This window comes from Myodes glareolus, chromosome 6 (assembly GCF_982192425.1).
Source record: "Myodes glareolus chromosome 6, mMyoGla1.1, whole genome shotgun sequence".
Classification (NCBI taxonomy): domain Eukaryota; kingdom Metazoa; phylum Chordata; class Mammalia; order Rodentia; family Cricetidae; genus Myodes; species Myodes glareolus.
The window spans coordinates 94,986,227-95,008,194 of NC_142031.1; the positions used below are offsets into that span (position 1 = coordinate 94,986,227).

The 21,968-nt window shown below is 42.8% G+C and overlaps 1 protein-coding gene across 10 annotated transcripts in view; it reads right to left on the reverse strand.

Annotated features, from left to right (window-relative positions):
- Nucleotides 1-21,968, reverse strand: part of Ltbp1 (latent transforming growth factor beta binding protein 1) — a 386,955-nt gene that overhangs the window by 19,260 nt on the left and 345,727 nt on the right. For 7 of the 10 annotated variants that reach the window (XM_048416147.3, XM_048416146.3, XM_048416144.3 and 4 more), the window contains 6 exons: nt 20,680-20,823; nt 11,172-11,351; nt 9,603-9,689; nt 7,796-7,924; nt 6,999-7,139; nt 5,567-5,737 (listed from right to left, as the gene is read on the reverse strand). In XM_048416147.3, the coding sequence (XP_048272104.2) occupies nt 5,567-5,737; nt 6,999-7,139; nt 7,796-7,924; nt 9,603-9,689; nt 11,172-11,351; nt 20,680-20,823 (852 nt within the window). The remainder of the gene's footprint in view (nt 1-5,566; nt 5,738-6,998; nt 7,140-7,795; nt 7,925-9,602; nt 9,690-11,171; nt 11,352-20,679; nt 20,824-21,968) is intronic. The other 3 variants (XM_085691031.2, XM_085691033.2, XM_085691032.2) reach the window with 1 other exon arrangement.

Consider the following 21,968-nt stretch of genomic DNA (forward strand, 5'->3'; position numbering starts at 1 on the left):
CCCAACACAGCAGTTACCCCATGAGACAAGCTCCTGAAATGTGGAGTTTTAAGCAAGGACTCTCTCAAGATCTTATGTTCAGTTAACTTAGTACCTGGCTCTCTGAGCAATTTCTTTACCGGGAGTAAAATTCCTTAAATAGTATAATTGCAAATATTCTCCTGGGTACGGTAGAATCTAGGGTTCAAACATGTCTAATTGTCTTTTAGAGGAAGATTTTTCTCCATTTGATAACAATACAATATATATGTATAATAATTCATAAATATGTTTTCCAAAAATTAAGTTTACACTTTACTTGGTCAAGAATTATTGGCTTTAAGTCATTAGTCAGTTGAATATACGTGACCCACCTTGCCGCCAGTGTACCTGGGGGACTAGGCAGATGGCGCCGTCACGTGGTTCACTACACTCACTGCTGGCTTCTAAGCCATGTATGTACCTTTGCTTGCGCCTGTACACCACACGACAACACGAAAGGTTACAGCTTTCATTCTTCACTCTTACTTTCATGCTTTTTTTTTTAATAAAAAAATAATACTGTTTATTTCAAATGCACTTTGAGTTCTTGGAGAGGGAGGACTTGGGAAAAGATAAGCCAGTTCCAACAGAATCAAAGCTTGGGCCTGACTCCTCCCATTGAACGGGGCGTGACAGTGTAAGCTCCCTTTCTTTGCCTCAGAGGCATCTCCTCTTCCAGAAGGAGGCCGTAGTTGGGCAGCTAAGACTGAAGAAATGCTACCTTTCAACAATGTCTGAGTCAGAGACCCATGAAAACCAAGCAGGAAATGTCTAATCAAAGATCCCACATTCTGATAACTACGATTTCCTTCTAGCGTGGCATGAAAATTTCCCATGTCTGTGCTCTCTCTCTCTCTCTCTCTCTCTCTCTCTCTCTCTCTCTCTCTTCTGAAATATGGGCACCGTGGTTTATTTGGGTTTCAAATTGGTGTTCTTAACAGCCTTGCCTTTCACAGTCTCACTCCACGTGGTGATAAACAGTTCGTATTTGGGGGTCCTCCCAAGTAAGTTCGGTTACTGACATTCTAAGACTAAATGGCAGCAGAGGGGGAGGAAGAGGTGGCAGCAGTGGGGACAGGGCCAGAGAGGCTTCCGGGGTCAGCACGCGCCCACCACACCGTCACATCCTTCACTTCACCACAATCTGATACGTCCTTGTAAACGAGCCTGCCGTTTGGCCCCTTTAACTAGCTGAGGGCTGACATAACATCCAGAGTGGCCCCCAAAGTGAACGAAACGGCACAAAGGCATAGCTTTCCTCGTGTGAGTTCCTCCAAGCATAATCCTTCACCCTCCACTCACTTCGCCCACATGTGGTACCAACACACCAGACAGCTTCAGAGAACCGCACGGAATGGGCCGCTCCTACAGCCTCCACCTGCCAGGATTCCCAGACTTGCTGCTCTAGCAAGAATTAATGCCTGTGACCTATTGGACCAGAAGTGTGAAGCCCTGTTCTGAGCCAAAGCTGTACTTTACACTGCACTTTAATGCTCGAAGCTGACGACAGGCACTGCAATTTATTCCCCAAATCCCCCAGCACTGTTTCCATCAGCAACGGATCATTCCCCCAAACAGTGAGGCCCTCCTGCAGAAACTGGAAGGTTCTGTGTCTGGCTGGCTGGGACTACTCCAGTGTTTGAATTAACAAAGGACAAGGTTGTCCTTCTCAATTGTCGAGAGATGCAGAAACAATGCCTTTAAGAGGCTCAGGGACAGAATTATGAGCATCCCATTTTAAAACTCGCACATTCTCTGGTTCCTCTGAAAAACAAGGGACTCTCATTGTGAAGCAGGCTTGAACAGACTCAGAGGCCTCTTGGTAACCCTGGATCTCACTAGCTATTGGGCCCACCGTGGAGGCCCAGGCCTCAGGGTTTGTCAGAATGCAGAAACCCTATCATCCCAACAACCTCGGAATCAGGGCTGGAGTTCAGATGAGACTTCTAGCTCACTGGCTTGCTCTTGACATTCATAAAGCAGCAGTGTAGAACAGAAACTTATATAATGACAACAATTATTTCTGCATTGGTTGATCCCCAATTCATGTTCAGGTGTTAGGAAACCATATATTTTATAAGGACCTTTGATTTTTATTACATTAGAAAATGCATTTGATTTGACTATATATATATATATGGGCATGTTTATATGTATGTGTGTATGTATATATGTATGTATGTATGCGTGTATACCATATGTGAAGGTGCCTGCAGAGACCAGAAGAGGGTATCAGGTCTTCTAGAACAAGAGTTACACGTGGTTGTGAGCCACCTGACATGGGTGCTGAAAACCTAACTCAAGTTCCCTGGAAGGTCAAAGGTGTTCTCTCAACCACTGAGGCATCTCTCCAGCCCTGATTTGAAAATCTCTTTTGAAAACCCAGTCAATTGGTATGATTATCTAAGGTGCTTGGCTTGTCAGTCATAGGCAGTAAACACAGTATCACAAGATCAAGCTGGAGACAGAATAAAACGTGGCTCTACACAAACCCTTCCTGAAAAGCACCCATGACCACAATCACAGCATAAACCAAAGGCCAGAGCTGTAAACAAATTATGCATACAACACCTACAAAAAAGCAAGAAGACACAAACCCAATAGCAGCACAATTCACCCGTAAGCATAGGAAAACTTATCAAATTCTTAGAAACAAGGGAAATGCATATAAAATATATATTTACCCACAGGGTAGAAACAATTCTAAAGGGTCGGGGTGTGTGGCTCAGGAATGGACTTTGTGTATCACCCAAGATTCTTTTCTCAACACCAAAAGCATTCTCTAAAGACCAAGAATGACTTTAAAGACAGAGTATTGCCGGTAGAATGGCGACTCCAGCCCTAGGTATAATTTCCCCAACTTTGCATTGGTTGAAATAATAAGAGTCAGTTAGAAGTGAGCGTGCTTTCCAGCCTGGTGCTATAATTGTGGGAGCTTTCTCACTGGCAGTCCTATAGGTACACACATCGACCTTCACTGCAGCATTGTTTACAATGGGAAAGTGAGGATTGGGGCCCAAAATGGCTGTGAAGGAACAATTGCAATGGCCAGAATGTGATGTGGCTAATTGAACCAGGCTGTGGAGACAGAACAGGTTCTAAAACACCCCCAATCATAAGGCGCACTTAAAAGAGATGGTGTTAAAATGTACAGAGCATGGCTTGTGGCCATTTTAAATGCCATTGGTGTTGACATATACCACCACAACAACAAAGCAATGAGCAGACAGGTGGTATTGAGTTCAGCTTTCAAAATTACACTACAGATATATCAATGACTAACACAATCTATAATAAATGGATGCATAGCAAAAAGCCTACGGGGCTCAAAGCCCAACTGTCAAGAGTGAACATCTTCAAGGAGTGGAATACAAATGTGACCAGGCAGGTTGAGGGAAATACAACATCTTTGCTTGTATTCAGAGTTATGTATTATTGTTATGATGATGATGCTGATGATCATGATCATGATGAAAAACACCGCATAAGAACAAGGAGATGGAGGAGCTGAAGCACAGTAAGGAGACCCAGGCCTGGCTGAATTCACCTCCCTACTGATTTCATTCTTGTCTTCCAGTGCCATCTGTCTCCTGGGCCTGAGGCACTGGTGACCTCTACTTACAAGCTCGCCTACCCTCAACACCACCCAGTGAACTAGAGACGTGAGCGCATCAACGGAAGGCTACTGCCCTGGGCAGTGTGGCAGACCCAGCCCCTGGACCCAGCCTTCCCAGATCTGAGCTGCTATCATTTCCATCTATTATGTTAGGTATTTGCATTTTTGTGGCTCATTCAGATTATTTTCTTGTTCATGCTACACTGATTTCAAGTTATTTCTAAGCAGGGATGCTACACTTATGAAGAAGGTTGAAAGAAATATTCTAATAATTGAATTACTCTAAAATTAATGCTCTTCCCTTCTTGCAGCAATCCCTACCCTCCCGGCTCTTCTGGGAATATGTGCTGGTTATGAACTTCTTCATCTTACTCCAGCATGCTGATTTTCTAGCCTTAACAAGTCCATTTGAGAAAATGATATACCAAACACTTTCCAGTACCTTCCTTTAAAACAAGAAGTGGCTTTGGTGGTCAGCAAAGGACAAAAAAATAACCACACAAACCAGCAGCCACCAAACAGCCAGTCAGACAGCACAGTTACCCCCCACCCCGCCATATCCTCTAACACCAGGAGGCGGAACAACTGATGGTCATATCCAGAACTTGGAAAAAAAAATAGATTTACTCAAATACTCCCTGTTTCTTCTATTCTTTCTTTCTCTGTCTATTCCTTTCTTAAAATTTGGCACTTATTTATTTACATGCAAGTGAGTAGGCATGCATGCCATATCATATGTGTGAAGGCATGCATGCCATATCACATGCACGAATGTCAGAGGACAGCTTATGGATGGGAGTCTGTTCTGTCCTTCCATCATGTCAGAGTCAGGGACTGAACTCAGGTAGTCAGGGCTGTCAGCAAGGGAGATTACCTAATAAGTAAGTTTTTTAAAACAAGTTGAACATGCCCTATTTGAAATGCCTGGGACCAGAAAGATTTCAAGGCTTGGAGCTGCGGTGGTTTAAATGAAAACGATCCCTCAGGAACTTGTTTTTGAAGGCTTGGTTCCTAGTTGGTGGAACTGGTTTGGGAAGGATTAGGAGGTGTGGCCTTGTTGGAGGAGGTGTGTCAGTGGGGGTGGAGGTTGAGGTTTCAAAACTCCATACCAGGCTCTGACTCCTCTCTCTCTCTCTCTCTCTCTCTCTCTCCCTGCCACCTGTAGATCAGGATATAAAGGTCACAGCTCCTACTAAAGCACCATGCCTGTCTGGTTCCTGTCATGATGATCATGGACTAACCCTCTGAAACTGTAAGCAAGCCCCTAATTAAATGCTTTCTTTTATAAGAGTTGCCTTAGTCATGGTGTCTCTTCACAGCAATGGAAATGTAACTAAGGAGATTTTTGGACTTGGGGACCTTTGGACAGACTTTGCTAACTGAGCTTCTTTAATCCCCAAATCTGAAGTGTTCTATAATCTGAACTTTTTGAATTTTTGGATTAGCATGCTCCAACTGTATCTCTCATACGGAGTTTGACATCAAACTTGAACTTCTACCTACGTTAATATTTTATAGTCGCTAATGCTTTCTCCACCTCTCTAGTTAAAAACTGGGTAAGAACAAAATAATGAAGTATTTAAAGATATAAACTCTAAAAAGGAAAACACACAAAAAAATCATGCCTCAGATGGTTAGATTATATTTCTTTCAGGTTATGTGTTCTTGGGAGAAACAGAATGATGGTTTCAAAAAATCATTGATTTGGTCTGGTCTGGCTTGAAGGCAAACCAGGAGGCACATGTTTATATGACTGTATCTTCTTCCACACACACGTGCATGTGCAAACACACACACACACACACACACACACACCACCTATGATGAAATAAGATGCAAGGAGAAAGGCTTTATGAGAGAATACCAAGTTCCACAGAAGAAGAGGAGAATGTGACACAGACCCCTAACACGAACTGGACACCAGCTCACCTGAGTCCTTCATGGGACAAAGTGCACATTGCATGCCCCATGCCTCCCCGTAAAGACAGCAGCACTCTGTGTATGTCGTCTGCTTGCCCACCAGAGGACGGCTACACACGTACTCCTCGCTCAGATGCTCCCAGCACAGATCTTGGTAGACGTTGGTTTCTTCTATTTGTTCTGAAAGAGAAGACATGGGTTCATGACAACTGCAGGATTATTCCTATTTCATCCACACTGTGGTGGTGGCCAGCAAGTTTCAAAGTTTCCGTTCCTACTTCTATGAACAATTTCCAAGGAATAGTCTCCATCCTGCCTGTTCTTTCCACAGATCACATCGCTGTCATCTGCAGCGGAATTCCATGCCATCAGCTGACATTCCGCCTGCTTGTGGTGTCCTGACTGAATGCTTGCCTCCGTCCTCTCCCTCTGTAAAGTGCCCATTATCTCGCCATCCTTTGATGGGCTTCCTGCTCCTCTGAGCCTGTCAACTTCCACCACTTCTTCCCACGCTTTCCCACTGTTTTCGTCTGCTCAGACCCTAGACCAATAACACGTCACTCTAGAATGTTCAGTCCTCAACTTTCTACCTTCGTTTCATCTGAAGGAATCTCCTAAATGTCACGAGTTATCAATTGATCATACCAATAATCAATGACATGCCACATCCTCAGAGATTAGCGGGGATTCCCATTCATGCACTTCAGGGACCTCCACTTCGTTGAATTTCACACTCTGCTCTGTCTAGCCTTATCCGTGTCCTGCATCCTGGGCAAACACAATCATTTTTCCTGACCTCACATTTTCCTCTGAAGTTGAAGTGTGACGAACCCTCAGGTGGAGTAGTCCTTCCATGTGCTCAGCCCCTCTATATCCTGTTGTTCACTTAATTAATACTGTGGTGCTTTGAAAGAAGATATCCCCCAAAGAGAGTGACACTATTAGGAGATGTGGTTTTGCTGGAGCAGGTACGGTCTGGTAAGAAGAAGTGTGTTACTGTGGAGGCGGGGTTTGAGGTTTCATATATGCTCAAGCCATGTCCAGTAAGACAGATCACCTTCTGTTGCCTGCATACAAGATGTAAAACTCTCAGCTCCTTCTCCAGCACCGTTTGCCTGCACCCCATGTCCCTCCATGATGAGAATGGACTGACTCTCTGGACTGTTAAGCCACCCAATTAAATGCTTTCCTTTGTAGGAGTTGCCGTTTCTCATGGTGTCTCTTCACAGCAATAGAAACCCTAACTAAGACACATATACACACAGTATTAAATCTATACAGTAGCCACATGTATCTCATTATTTCTCTTGGTGGCTCTCTTAACTTCTTCAAGATAACCAAGGAATTCATGCCCCTATTTTTGAGCAATTCTTAGTTTAATTAAAATGACAACCTTGAGCATTTATCTGGACAGACCTTTGGATCTCATGTCCAAACATACCATTTGATTCAGTTGGTTGCACACATCTTTTCTCAGAGGCGTCCAGAACCATGGGGTGGGTGCAAAAACAGTTGTAGGAGCCCTCTGTGTTAACACACTGGCCGTCGACACAACTGTTAGGGTCTTGACATTCATCCATATCTTAAGAGGGAAAAAGTATCACCAGAGAAAATTAGCAATCATTTGTGCTTCATACAGTTATCAAAGTTAACATGATGATAAATTCAATCCAGATTCCAAGAGCTACTACATTTGAATTAACTACACATTGTCATCCAAAGGACACCCTGTGACTAGAAAGAGAGTCACTGTGGATATCAATGCTGCTATTCCTGCTGCTGCTGCTGTTATTAAATATAGCAAGGAAATACTGTGGAATGGGACACGGCCTTTTAAAAAAATAATACTTTTGAAATTATTTCCTTATGCTGCACTTTGCTGCCTATAGTACATGGCTTCCCGCTGAAGTCTTAAAGTCTGTGTGAGTATTTAAAACTGTCTTCGCTTGCATGAATGACCTGACCGAATAGGAGGGTCTACAGACCAGCAGAACTCTGTGGTCTTATCAGTGACCTACATGGTAATTCCACAATGACTATGAACTCCTTGTCTGTCACCCATGCAAATACAAGGATGAAAGTTTTCATTTCTCAAACCTTGTTCAAGAAAGAGATTCACAAAACACTCATCTTTTAACAACACAATTTAGATTCAGTTACACCATTTTTATCACAGGGCATACTCTTTTCCCCTGTGCATTTTCCTAGCATACCTTACCATATTCTCTTCAAGCTTACCAAAACACTGCAATTTGACGGGATCATAGTATGTCCCCTGCTTACAGTAGCATTCATACCCGGGCTGAGTATTCAAACAGTAACCATTTTTGCAGATTTCCTCCCCAAACAGCAGGCATTCATCGGCATCTATGTCAAAAGAAATAGGAGAATATTTTTATTTTTCCATAAAGAAGAATCTAAACAATATCTGGTTTTAGATTAGATATTATTATGTTCAAAAGATTCGTGCAATATTGAACACAAAATTCTTAAAATTTGGCCCAATTGACAGATGCGGAAAAATGATGAGAAATGGTTCTGATGTCACCTCACCCTTGGTGAGTCAGTCTGTGGATTCCATAGCGGCTCTCAGGACCTGTTCTAGCATAGCCTTCGTGAAATGAGCCTTTCTATCTGGGGCGTATGCGGCCCCATTTACTAGCTGAGATGTACAAAACTGCCAAGAACTATTTGACAGAGCATGGGGAGGAAGGTAAATGTATGGAATTGTAAGTTGTAAAGGCAGTTAGCAGACCAGAGAATTAACCCTTGACCTTCTTGGTTTCCTCTATGATGAACTGGATGTCCACCGATGTACCAGGCCTAATAAGAAGGATAAATAAGATAATCTATGGAAGGATTCTGGACATGCTGAGGCTGCCTCTTCAGGCAGTTTGGAGCTCGTGTTTTCTAGCTCTCATTTTGAAAACAGTCAATGCCATGGAATACCTGTTCAAATTTACATAAACGGAAAGTGACCGAGCCAAGCACAGAACCCGTGACAGTAAGGGTCTGAATCCCGTCTTCCTCCCTCACTTGCAGCACTGTTAGGAGGAGGAACCGAGTTTATATAAAAGAGCAAAATCAAGGTTCGTAGCATGAAGTGAAATTTAACTACATTTCTGTAAAAACAGAGCATGTGATATTTATGACCTTGAAAACCATTCAACACATACTGCAGACCAAGCCTCCTAATCCTGTTGGACTAACTCACAGATGTATTTTAAAAACACAAATGGAATTTCTTGTCCAAATACTGAGTCCATATTATTCAAATACTAGCTTTCCAAAAGTGATGGATAATAAATAGACCATTCTCATAGTCTCTCTTCCAGCTATTTTCCAGTGTTCAATATTAAACTATAATGGAAAACAATCACCTTATATACAGTATATCATAATAATATCTCTAACATGGAACTGTCAAAACTCAGTTAATGAAGAAGTGCTCATATATAAAATATTCACCAGAATAAACAGGTTATATTATTCAACAATAACACTGAAGATATAAAACAGTTGCTTTTGCTTTCCCATTTTCCAGTCTTCATTAGGAATCTGTGGCTATTAGCAAAATATAATAGGAAGAGTAGGAAACTTATTTAAAAAGAAAGCAAGACTCTTAGCCTCACAGCGAAACATGGCAGAGGGCACCATGCTAATCAAACTTACATGCTCATGCTTTATATAATCCAGAGTGTATATCTAGGTGAAAGAATTCTTTCTACGGCCTTTTGTGGAAAGCAGTTATGCGTATCTTATTTCATTGAAAGTTCATTGTAATTCTGAAAACATTTCTGTTTCAGAGGTGAACAGCTGGAAACTCAGAAGGTTACATGACCTCTCAAGGTCACATAACCGCTGGTATTCTGACCCCAAGTCAGAGCTCTGTCCAGCATCCATAGAGACCTTCTTCCTGGGTGGAATAAAGGGCTTGGCCAACAGTTTCCACAGCCCAGCAGAATTCCACCACTGCATCACCCAAGCCAGGTTCCCATCCCAGCGGCTGACCCATGTTGCAAACTCATATGCACTCGATGCTGACCTTTATAGTTCTCGCCCCCAGCACTGTAAGAGGATTCTCCAACGGGGACAAAACCTTTCCCTCTAGGGCACATTTCCGTGAACTCAGCTGATTTTAAGAGAGACAAAACAAAACAAAAAAAGCAATGAGTTGAAAAGGGAAACAAAGAATCAACATTTCCTTGCATGCATGTTTTTAATCCAGTTTTGTCTTCTCAGATTCAGAAAGTTTTAAACACTCAACCAATAAATCTAGCATGGTCTCAAAGTCATGGATTATGTGAGAAGATGTCCAATGGCTCCAGAGGTTCATACATACACACACACAACACACACACACACACACACACACACACATGGTCTTCCTACATTGTCCTGGTTGGTCTATGATTCTCTAGGCAGACCAGGCTGACCTTGCTCTCACAGAGATCTGCCTGCCTCTGCCTCCCAAGTACTTGAATTAAGGGTGTGCACCACCATGCCTGACAGCTTACCATATGTTCCACTTTACATTTGTTTTATTTGATATCATGACTGCTATTTTTGCATTACTATGGTGGTTAGTGTTCTGAAGGTTTAGTAAGAGCCCGTACAGCTAAAGTTTGGATTGAATACACAAGCTATACTTGTGGATAATGCTTTCATCAGTATGAAATAAGAAGACTCTGGAGAGGTAGAGAGATGGCTCATCATGTAAGAATCCTCCTCAAGCGATATTATGAGCAAAGGGGTCAAGACCATGATGGGGAAACCCACAGAAACAGCTGACTCGAGCTAGTGGGAGTTCACTGACCATGGCCTGACAGCTGGGAAACCTGTGGAAGATCAAACTAGGCCCTCTGAATGGGGGTGAAAGTTGCGTGGCTTGGGCAGTTTGTGGGCCACTAGCAATAGAATCAGTATTTATCCCTAGTGCACGAACTGGCTCTTTGGAGCCCAGTTCCTATGGAGAGATACCTTGTTCAGCCTAGATACAGGGGTAAGGCCTTGGTCCTGCCTCAAGTGATAAGACAGACTTTGCTGACTCCCCATGGGAGGCCTTACCCTCTCCAAGGAGTGGATGGGGGATGGAGAGGAGAAAAATAGGGGAGCAGGAGGACAGGAGGGAGAGGGAATCGCAATTGGTATGTAAAATAAGATTGTTGTTTAAAAGAAAAAAGAATGCTCCTCAATCAGGAGTATGAGAGTTGGATCCCAGCACCCATATAATGACTTCAGCTCCAAGGAGGGTACAGAGGCAGGAGGATCACTAGGACTTGCTGTCTTTCAGTCTTGCTGCAAAAACTTGACTCCAAGGTTGAGGGAGAGACCCTACCTCAGAAGACTAGGCAGAAAGTGATGGAAGAGGAAACATGGTTCCAAGTACAGCAATGGGCGTATTACCCTACACATGTAAGTGAGCATGTGCTCACACATACACACACAAAAATAAATAAGCAATGAGATGGCTCTTTTTTTTTAATGAAATAAAACTGAATTATCTTTCATAGCATCTTACTGAGCCTGACTGTAGCAGTGCATCCTATGACAGGTAGAATTTAAGAACACCACGTGACCAGGCAGTGTGAACACAACAGTCAGTAGACCTCACCTGTCCCCTGGACGGGGCAGGGGAAGATCTCACAGTTGTCTCCCCAGCCGGCACCTGAGGTACAGCAGCATTCTTGTTTGGTGACATTGGGGGCCAGCACATTATCACAGAGACTGGCATCATTGAGGTTATAGTAGCATTCCTTCTTTTCTTCTCTGGGCTGATGATCTACACCAGAATCTAAAGAGTAGAAAGAAAGAGAATTGGTCGGACAGTCAAGTAGAAATCATGACAGGACAGAGACCATGGGCATATGTCCCTTACATATCCCTTGCCATGAGCCCATATTCCACCTTCAGGGTCAGATTCTCCCACTTTAAGATAAACATGCACTTGAGTCCTGAATTTCGGTAGGTTTCTACTATACTCCAGAGTATAAATCTGTCAAAACCATTTCTTTTTACGCTAACCAGTTACTTTATTCTTGTAAATTTAGCCATGAACAGTTTCCATATCTCCTTTTTTTGGCCAACCAAGATCATTCTTTACAGAGTTGTAATACCTACTTAAATTATTGAAATTTTCCTAAAAATGGGACCAGAGATCGGGGGCCACATGTAATAGTTAACCCTTCAACAGTTATTTGAATCAACCATGCCCCAAGTCAGTTCTTAACAGTGCATATTAGAAGATACATAGAAAAATAACGTGGTAACCTGGAGCCCATAAAACAACCTTTCATCCCTGAAAATCTAACTAGTTAAGTGAGACAAATAAACACCTCAGAAAGAAGCTGTGAGTTCTAGCAAAGTTGTGATGCAGGACTGCAAGTCTGAGTTCAGATGGGCCCTGAAGGAAAGCACATTCTAACAGACTCATTTTCTCTATGACAGGATGATATAAAAGAATGCAAATCATAAGAATAAAATCTACTTATTTTCAGAAGATAAAATATAAACAATGTCCTGATTAGATTTGAGTTGTCTTTACATACTTGATGGTTATATTGTGACAGGACCTGAAAGGTAATATAATTTCTTCCACCAAATGCTATAGAGTTCGAATGATTGCCTATGGTTCAGTTGTAATTTATCAATTATAGTTTTTATTTCATACTGCACAAAAGAGCTAACAATGGCTATCACAATTACTTAGCATATCGTCAACATAATGTTTTCATTTAGAGCCCTACCATTTTGAATTATTCAAAGAAACCTCAAAAGAGAATACTTATCAGTGAGGGGAAGACTAAGAATCTAACACAGACGTACCCACTGTTGAAGTTGGTAGGTCATGATATGGGGGACATTTAATGAGTTCTTTTCACAATTGTTTGCTATGTATCAGTTTTGTCAGGGTCAAGTTGACCCTCATGAGCTTCAATAACATACTAAGCAGTTCTAAAGCAAGTGTTCATAAAATGCCACCAGGAAAATTATTGCCTTCCTTCCTCTTATGAAACAAGCAAAGAATCAAATAGACCTTCCAAATTCATGCTACTATCCAAGCAGATTTCCCAAGGAGAACACCAAAGATCCTTCTAGAACTGTACTTCTTGATTCTCTCTTTGACAGATTTTGGGCTTGAACCCTAAACGAGTATGGACAGCAGGTGGTACCCCAACAAAGACCACAAGTCTAGGAAAAGACTAAATGCTGATTCCCATGTGTCAGTTCGCGTGAACTGGGTAAACCCCTTGCCTGAACCCACTTTCCTCACGCTCATGCAGGATGGACTTTTACTCCTGTTTGGATGGCAGCCATCTTGGTCAGAAGGGCTCCAAGCCTTAGGAACAGAGTTATTGGGGAAAACCAAAAATAGCCATTTAAAATGATCATTAAGTCAATTCCAGAAACCTTATAGGAAAATTTACAAGTGTTCCCCATAATATTTTCAATGAATTTTCAATATTGCTGTTCAGTTTTACTCTCTTGCTATGTTCAGTTAGGCTAAAAATGGTAGCTATTAAGTAACATATTTAGAAAAAACAAATCAGGAAAGCAACAGCCTTATAATAGGTGAAGTTTAAAAAAGATCAGTAATATTTTCCTTATTTACAAAGTTAGAATATGTCTGATTTATTTTAATAAAATGTAGTATTATGTAGAAGAGCTCCAATGTTGCTAATAAAAACAAAACAGGGTTCATTCCAAATCAAAGCATGACAATTTATATGCATATACACGCATATGTAATTTACATATATAGTGCATGTTTTGTGTTCTTTTTTACATTTACATTACAGAAGGCAACAAAATTATCTTGGTGCTTTGTCTTGCACTAGAAGAAGGTAGAGATTATTACATAAGAGAAGTGACCAACAATACAATTGTATTATTCAGATTTTTTTCAAATTCTGCTTTTATTTTCTTTCCAAGCTCTTTGAGAGTTCAGTGTTTACACAGCTGAAATGGAGAATGAGGCGAGCCTTCATCCATGTTGGAAAGAAAAGCAAATTCTTTTTCAAAAACTGATCCAAAAAGGTCATTCTGGGAAAAAAAAAATACAACATCCCCATCTCCCAGACCTTTAAATGATCAGCATCCTGGAGATTTGTTCCATTGGAGCAAAAATCTCTGATCAGTGTCTCTGAGTGTGTGTGTCTGTGTGTGTGTGTGTGTGTGTGTGTGCGCGTGAGAGAGAGACAGAATGTGTACATGCAGGTATATACACACACACACACACACACACACACACACGTTTTTCTGAAGAGTTCCTGTGAGGTTGGACCACTGTTGCCAGGAGCAGACAGGTTCCATTGGAAAATGATTTTCTACAATCACCTCAATGGCTGTGAGAAGTGTTGGGAATGAAGGGAATGGTTGATCCTTTTCCATCCTCTTCTATTGGTAAGATTGGCCGTGCCACATCCCAGGCCACAGACTTCTAAGAAACATTACTTTTCTGGTATTTTCAGACTTGATTTTTCTCATTTGTTCTTGCTATCCGGCCTACCATTTGGGAACGAAGATCTTTATGGACACCTTCACCTAAGCTATATTTCTGGTGATAGCAAGAACACCAACATGGTCTTGACACTTTCGACTGATGTTTCTTTTGGTTTGGTTTTAGTGACAGGGATCTACAGGATCCCATACATGCTAGGCCAGTGTTCTACCACCGAACCACACCCCAGCCTCAGGTGGATCTGTTCTGAAGGAACTGTTCCTGAAGCTCTTTCATGTAAGAAACGGAATAACTGCACTCCATGGGTGGGGCAGGTAATGGCGCCTTCACCTTCTACAGGCGAATCCCCAGGCGGATGCCCAGTGTCCATCTCTTTTTGGGATATAACACCTTAGCATATCAAGTTGCTCGCATTTGTTCTGCTCTCCCTTTGCTCTCTTTATGATAAATGAGGAGAAGGCACAGGCGACCTTTGCTGCTGTGGAGTCATCCATCCAGCCTCCTATGACTTGAACATAGGAGCTCTGCTTCCTCTGCTCTGCACAGGAAGGAGGGCCGGTAGCTGCTGTGTGGCCTAAGGAGCCCTTGGGATCACTCTCTTGGCTTGGCTAATAAGGGTGTGGATGTTCACTTACAAAGGCTGCTACCTATTTTTGTCTTTTCTCAACACGTCTGACCCTAGAGTCTGCTGATAGGGTGAGATGGTCTAGAATGTTTTGATTTCATTTATTTAAAGCAGAAACGGACCCACATTTCAGTTAAAAGTGCCCCATTGGTCCTGAGAGGACCAATTTATCAAGCTCCACAGAAGTGGTAATGTTCAGAGAGTTACTTCTAACAGAATGAGCCAGAAAACTTCATTCTCTGCTCTAGTTGGAAAATTCCACCAGGCACTTAGGTTTTATGTCACCTCATATTTTGAGAACAAGGCAACTAACTCTACAGTAATCTTTCAAGACATAGGAAAAATGAAATTTGCCAGTCGATGGTGGCACACACCCTTAACCCCAGCACTGGGGAGGCAGAGGTGGGTGGATCTCTGTGAGTTTGAGGCCAACCTGGTCTACAAAAAAAGAGTTCTAAGACAGTCTGGGCTGTTACACAGAGAAACTTAGTCTCAAAAAAGAAATGAAATTTAAGAGATGTACACACAGTGTTTCTCTAGTTTTCTCACTAGATAACTTGCAAAGTAGGGAGAAAGGTATCCTTTGTTTTTGAAAGCAGGACTAAGGAGAGGGCTGTGGCGAATTCCAGAAGTCACCAACAACAGGAATGTGAAGCAATGTAGGGAAGAGGTAAGACCACCCTAAGGTGGGTGGGAAGCTCAGATGGGAAAGATACAAAATCTAGAAAGCAAAACACAGAAAACACCACTTAAAAAGCCATACCAGTGCAACCAGTGCAGCTCCCGCTCACTCCTTGCTTTGTTTTCATGACCCAGGGTGGCTTCTGTGTATGGTTTCTCAGGCTTTACCATCCTCCCGCCTTAGCCTCCTAAGCCTTGGTATCACAAGCATGTGCCACCAGGGCCAGAAGTCCTGGCTGGTTAGAGTGTGTTGGGGGCTATGTCAGTGAGCTGTGTGCACTGAGTTGGAGAGTTTATTCCTGGGCATCATTCAGACCTAGGTCACAATGCAAAGAACCCACTGGAAAAGGCTACCCGAGAAGGCTTCCTGGCAGAAGTGACATCTAAATTCAGTGTTTGAAAGATGTAGTATGGAGAGAGAAGAAAGAGTACCAGATTAAGGCATGACAGGGACATGAAAAGTAAACTGTCCCATTTGCATGGGCAGAATGGAGAGAGGTAGGGTCCACGGAAGGCATGTTAGCTGAGACACTGAGTGGTGAGTAATGCCACAGAATGAGACCCTGAGAGATGAGAATGGTCCAGAAATGTATCGCTAGGTAGTGTGTCAGATGGTTGGTACGGCCGTACCTACTGGAGTACCTGGAAGACTTCGGAGAGAATGACCTGAGGACCTTGCATTTTAAAAGTACATAAGTAGTTGTCAGAATAAATAAAGTTTTTGTTGTTGCTGTTGTTGTTGTTTTGTTTGTCTTTTTGGGGTTTTGTTCTTTTCTGATGGAGACACTGGGAAGATGATGCCCTTTTGGCCATCCCTGGATGTGGACTTTCTGCTGCAGGCTATGACAGGTGACGGCTTTGGTTTGGTTTGCTCTGGTAAAGGGTTAGCAGGAAAGGGGAGCGTGGGAGGGCTACAGACTGGGGAGAAGGTAGATTGAAAACATCGGCCCTGTTAGCAGAAACTGGAAAAGCTGGGGAGAAAAATGAGCAGAAAGGGATGAAGGAAGGAACTCCTGACAAAGCAGGGCGGTGTGGAGAGGAAAACCTGGGAGACGGGCACCTTAGGCTGATGGTGAGTGGGGGGCACCTCAAGAGCGGGAGGGAAAGGCAGGGGTCACACCACCACAGGCTCATCCTGGACTACAGGGACACAGAGCATCAGCACTGAGAGGCTGAACTGTGACAACAAGGTCACATTTGAGGCAACAGGTAAAATTTCCAAAAAGCTTCAGCAAAGGCACAGATAGTCCTCTTTAGACCTAATTAGCACATTCCAGACTGGAAAAGGTATCCTCATTACAGCGGTGTGGGCTGCTAGTGGGAGATGGTTATGTGGGAGCAGCTGGCATTTGTATGCCCCTTCAGGGAGGTGAAAGATCAGTACAGTGACAGACAGTTCCAACTGGAAGACCTTTCTCTGTGGAAAGAGAGATGTCCAACAAAAACACCAAGTAAGCTGAGACAGGGAGAAACAAAGAACATGGTGGGGACTGGATCAAAGAAAAGCCGACAAAGTAGATGTGGATCCAAGCTCTTAAAGAAAGGTGTTATGTATTGTCGGGCGTTGGGGGTGCACACATTTAGTCCCAGCACTCGGGAGGCAGAGGCAGGCGAATCTCTGAGTTCCAGGCTAGACTGGTCTACAGAGTAAGTTTCAGGACAGCCAGGGTTACATGGAGAAACCCTGTCTCAGAAAAAGAAAAGGAAGAAACAGAGAAGGAGGGGGGGGGGGGAGAGAGAGAGAGAGAGAGAGAGAGAGAGAGAGAGAGAGAGAGAGAAGAAGAAGAAGAAGGAGGAGGAGGAGGAGGAGGAGGAGGAGGAAGAGGAGGAGGAGGGGGAAGAAAGGAAGGAAGGAAGGAAGGAAGGAAGGAAGGAAGGAAGGAAGGAAGGAAGAAAGGAAAGAAAGAAGATGCTATGACTTAGAAAGTAACAAAGTGGGTGGGGCCTGGGGAGATGATGCATCAGTTAAGTGGTGCAAGCGCAGGGAACTGAGTGTGGATGTGGAGAATCCACATAAAAAGCTGGGCATGGTAGCACGATGTGGGATTCCCCTCTGTATGCTGTCTTGGGCCTGCACAGGGCAGAACAGAGATAGGCGAGAAAAACTAAACTGAATGCTGGGAGAAAGCAGGTGGAGTAAGTGAGCCACCATGGAGCTGCCAGAGAAAAAAGACACAAGCAGCCAGCTGGAACCTGGCTGGTAGGCCACGAGCCTCATGGTAAAATAAAAAATAATAGAAATGGGTTAATTTAAGAGATAACATGAGCTAGAAATATGCAAAAGCTAATAGGCCAAGTAGTGTAATTAATGCAGTCTCTGTATGGTTATTTCTAGTCTGGGCAGCTGGGAACAAACAAGTGACCTCCTACAACAACAGCATATATCAATAATGCCAGCACGGGAGAGGAAAAGACAGGCAGGTCCCCGGAGGTCTCCAGGTCCCCAGGCAAGTCAAGAATGAGACCTGCAGGTTCTGTGAGAGACCATGTGTCAAAAGACTGAGTGAAGAATGATGTAAGAAAAGAACCTCTGCTCTCTGGCTTTCCGTTTACACATACCTAACATTCATATGACTGCATGTTTGTGTGTGTATGCTCTTTCACACACACACACACACATGCACTCACACACACATGCTCGCATAAACACGTGCTCACATACACATGTTCTCTCACACACACAGTAGTAGTATAATGCAGTTGACAGCAAGCTATTTCTGTTCATTAAAGACGATTCTGATTGTCTTGTCATACCAATAAGGTTTTATTAATCTCTAAAAGAAAAAAAGGCTGAGGAGATCATTCAGTGGTTAAAGCATTTGCCAGGCAAGCTTGGGGGTCCAGGTTAGGACCCCAGAACCCAAATAGTGAGTAACCTGTAATTTTAACCTCAGAAGATGGAGACAGGATGGAGACAAGGATCACCAGGACAAGCTGACTAGCAAGACACCCTACCTCAATGAATAAGATGTAAGAGCAATGGAAAATGTTTCTTCACATCAACCTTGTGCCTATACACAAGCATACGTGTGCATGTGCATGTGCGTGCGCGCGTGCACACACACACACACACACGAAAAAGAAAATACTTTTAAGAAAGAAATAGTGAGAAAATCTGTCTCAAAAAAAGCAAATTTTACAGTCTAGACATGTACCCTAATGTGATATAAATAAATCACTTCTTCATGCTATTAAAACGTTCTAACAAAACCAACTGTAGTTAAAAAAATCACTCTTTCAGAACAGACCACACAGGAAAATCGATTTCCCTCATATGTCTGAGATGTAACTGGCTGTAATATGCCATACTGCACTTATCATTCACAAATTCAAAAATGACACTACCTATATGATTTCCCTCAAAATTCACAGGGCTCTGGGAAGTGGATAAAACATCTCACCCTATTTTGTAAATAAGAACCCTAAACAAACACACAGATGTTGAGATGACCACACTGACATACCTAGTAAGAGGTGAGTGGACTAGACTCTGGCTTTGCCACCTAAAACATTACAGATAACATGGAAAATCTCCAAAATTTCCAGAAAGACCTATGATCATCTCTTCATATATTCTCACCCTCTCCCTCTATAGGGAGGAATGCCTTATTTTTAAATTTTTAAAAATTATTTTAATTTTATTTTTATTTTGTTAATTTAAATTATTTTTAAATCATTGGAATGCCTTATTTTTAAATTTAACTTTGTATCATATGCATTTACCTTTAGCATGACTACCAACCTTCATAGAGATGGATTATGCTATAATATTATGATGTGCTATGTTAATACATCTCAAATAAAAATGTGGGTAAGGTGTCACTCTGGAAATGGAACCAAGGACAGAGAAGAAAAGGGCGGTGTGATTATTTAAGGCCTGCCAGATTTTCATTTTGATTTTTTGTACTGAAGGTACAACCAAGTAAATGCCTTTGCCACATAGATGTCATGGGGGTAGTTACTGGAACGAACAGCAACCCTCTCTCAGTGATAACCTGCCCCCTTCCCTTCCCTTCAAATGACATGTTTAAATTAGTGTCCAAATAATTCTGTACCCCTTCCCTTTCCACATTTGATGACTGAGAAAAATGTATGGATAACAATACCGGTACACGTCACTCCCCGTGACTTAAAAAAATAGTTCTTTTACACAGAACAAGTGTCTCCTGTACATGAACCGTGAACTCTCTAGCGGGAGGATGGCTAACACCGAGATTTAACCAGAAAGTAAAAGAGCCTAAGTGTCATTTTATTTGGCTCACAAAGGACTGCTTGATCTTTTGCTTTATAAAAGAAACACAACAAAACAAACAAACAAAATCCCTCACACACAACCAAGTTACAGCTACAGGGTACCGACTAAAAGAGTGACCTACAATCTGAAAGGTGACTAATTTATCTGGAAGGCTGACAGCTCTCATTTCAATTTATTCAGTGACAACATGGCCTAAATCAAATTTTAAACAAATGTAAACATAGCAACTCTCTAGGCCAACTGCTGGAGAAAGACTCAAGTGGAAGTCTTTGTCGACCCTGAGAGGCCCGTTCTGTTGCTTTTCCTTTGGTGAAGTGACAGAACAAGTCTCCCCAAGGGCCAAGCAAGGAGGCTGATGTAACTTGGTGAGATGCAGCCATGTTAAACACTAGCTGATGGCATTCTGGCTTTGAGGTAATTCTCAGCAAATGTCCTCATCATTCTGAATCCTTTACCCACAGTGCTGCTGGGTTGGGAAGAACACCAGAAGCCACTTAACCCTAACAGCCATCACCTGCATCCTCATTTTGTTGCTACGGCAGAGAGAGAGCATGGAAGCTACCCGTGCTGGCTAGTTTTATGTCAGTTTGACACAAACTGAAGTCGTCTGTGAGAAGGGAACCTCAATTATGAAAAGGCCTCCAGAGGCGCGGCAAGTCTGTAGAGCATTTTCTTAATTAGTGATTGATGGGAGGAAGGACTGACCCATTGTGGGTGGGACCACCCCTGGGCTGGTGCTCCTGGGTTCCACCCGAAATCAGGCTGAGCATGCCGTAAAGAGCAACCTAATAAGCAGCACTCCTCTCTGGTCTCTGCATCGGCTCCTGCCTCCTGCCCTGTCTGAGTTCCTGTCCTGACTTCCCACACTGATGGACTGCTATCTGAAAGTGTAAGCTGAAACAAACCCCTTCCTCCCCAAGTTGCTTTGGTCACGGGGTCTCATCACAGCGCTAGTAACTCTCTAACTGGGACACTTCTAGAGGCAGAATTTTGTCAAGACATGTCTGCCTTACTCACCTCCACAATGCGTAGCCTAAGCCTGGGTCAGTCCTATCTGGAGAGACATCCTCCAACCCTTGCACGGTGACCCCACGACTTACCTTCAGTGACCCGGGAACGGCACTGCCCAGTCATGGGGCTATATTCTTGGCTCTCATCCGCACATACACACAGGAAGGACCCTTCCACATTTTCACAGAAGGCTTCCCCACATACACCACTGAGCAGCTCACATTCGTTCACATCTGGAAAAAAAGAACACAGACCAAGTAAGACGTGCGGGCCTCTCCTGACAGCTCTGCCAGCGGTGCCAAGGCCAGCAGTGGCTGCTGGGAATGAGCTGATCTCCAGGGAGCCCTTGAATTCGTCCTTCTCGGGAAAGGACCCCTGCAGGCAGAGCGGGACAACCTAGCCTGGATGAAAGGATGGTGCAAGCATGCGGACCATGTTCTCAACTCCAATTCTAGTTTTAAGGAACAGCCTGGGATCTCACTGGGAGTGTAGTGTGAGCCTCTTGACATCCAGCACTGTCTTCCCCGCTTGTTGGCACCTGAACACACAAGGGACCCAGAGTTCTACTCCTGGATCATCATTCAAGGGAAAACTGGAAGCATCGGCACTTGGGTGATCCAAACTCAGATTTAATATGTAAGCTTTTAAGACATACTTACTTGTTGGAAAATTCATTTCAGCCTAAATTAACAATAGAACTTAGGCTCACCGGGCACAAGTGAATATTTGTCAGGGAACATTTGTCCAGTCAGCAAAGCCAATTGGTCCAATAACTAGTGATCAATTCCACTGTCTTTTCTTAGTCTTTCAATGTTCCCAGTGTAACCTCTACCTTGATGAATGTTTCCTTTGTATATGTAAATCCATATAATTAAAGCAAAGTCAAAAGATTTGCTTAATGCGAATCTGAAGTTCATAGGCCCCAAACAAAGACTCTTTATTCATCTTACTTTGCCTAACAGTAGTATTTACCTCTCTGTTCTTCAAAAGTTTTACCCGTGACTTTCTCAGTCGGGAAAGCAACCACCCAACTCTGAAATGCTCCCCTCTCTTCTGCATTAACAATATACATACCAGCTTTCATAATCATACCCTAAAAATCTTTATAAATTTAAAAATGTGAGTAATTAGCCAACTCATCCAGGAGTGGAGAAAACATTTTGTTTTTCCTTGTATACTGAGTTTGCTTTGTTTTGTTTTGTTTTTTTTGGACAGGTTTGAGAATCTTGAATTTTCAGACTTCTACCTAACTTTTCCACTTCACTGGTTCATAGACAGATATAAACAAAATAACCTGGGTTTCACTTCTAAAAAGATATGTTATCACAAAGCAACATGGAATTGAAGTCTTTAACCAACATGGTCATACTTTCATCAG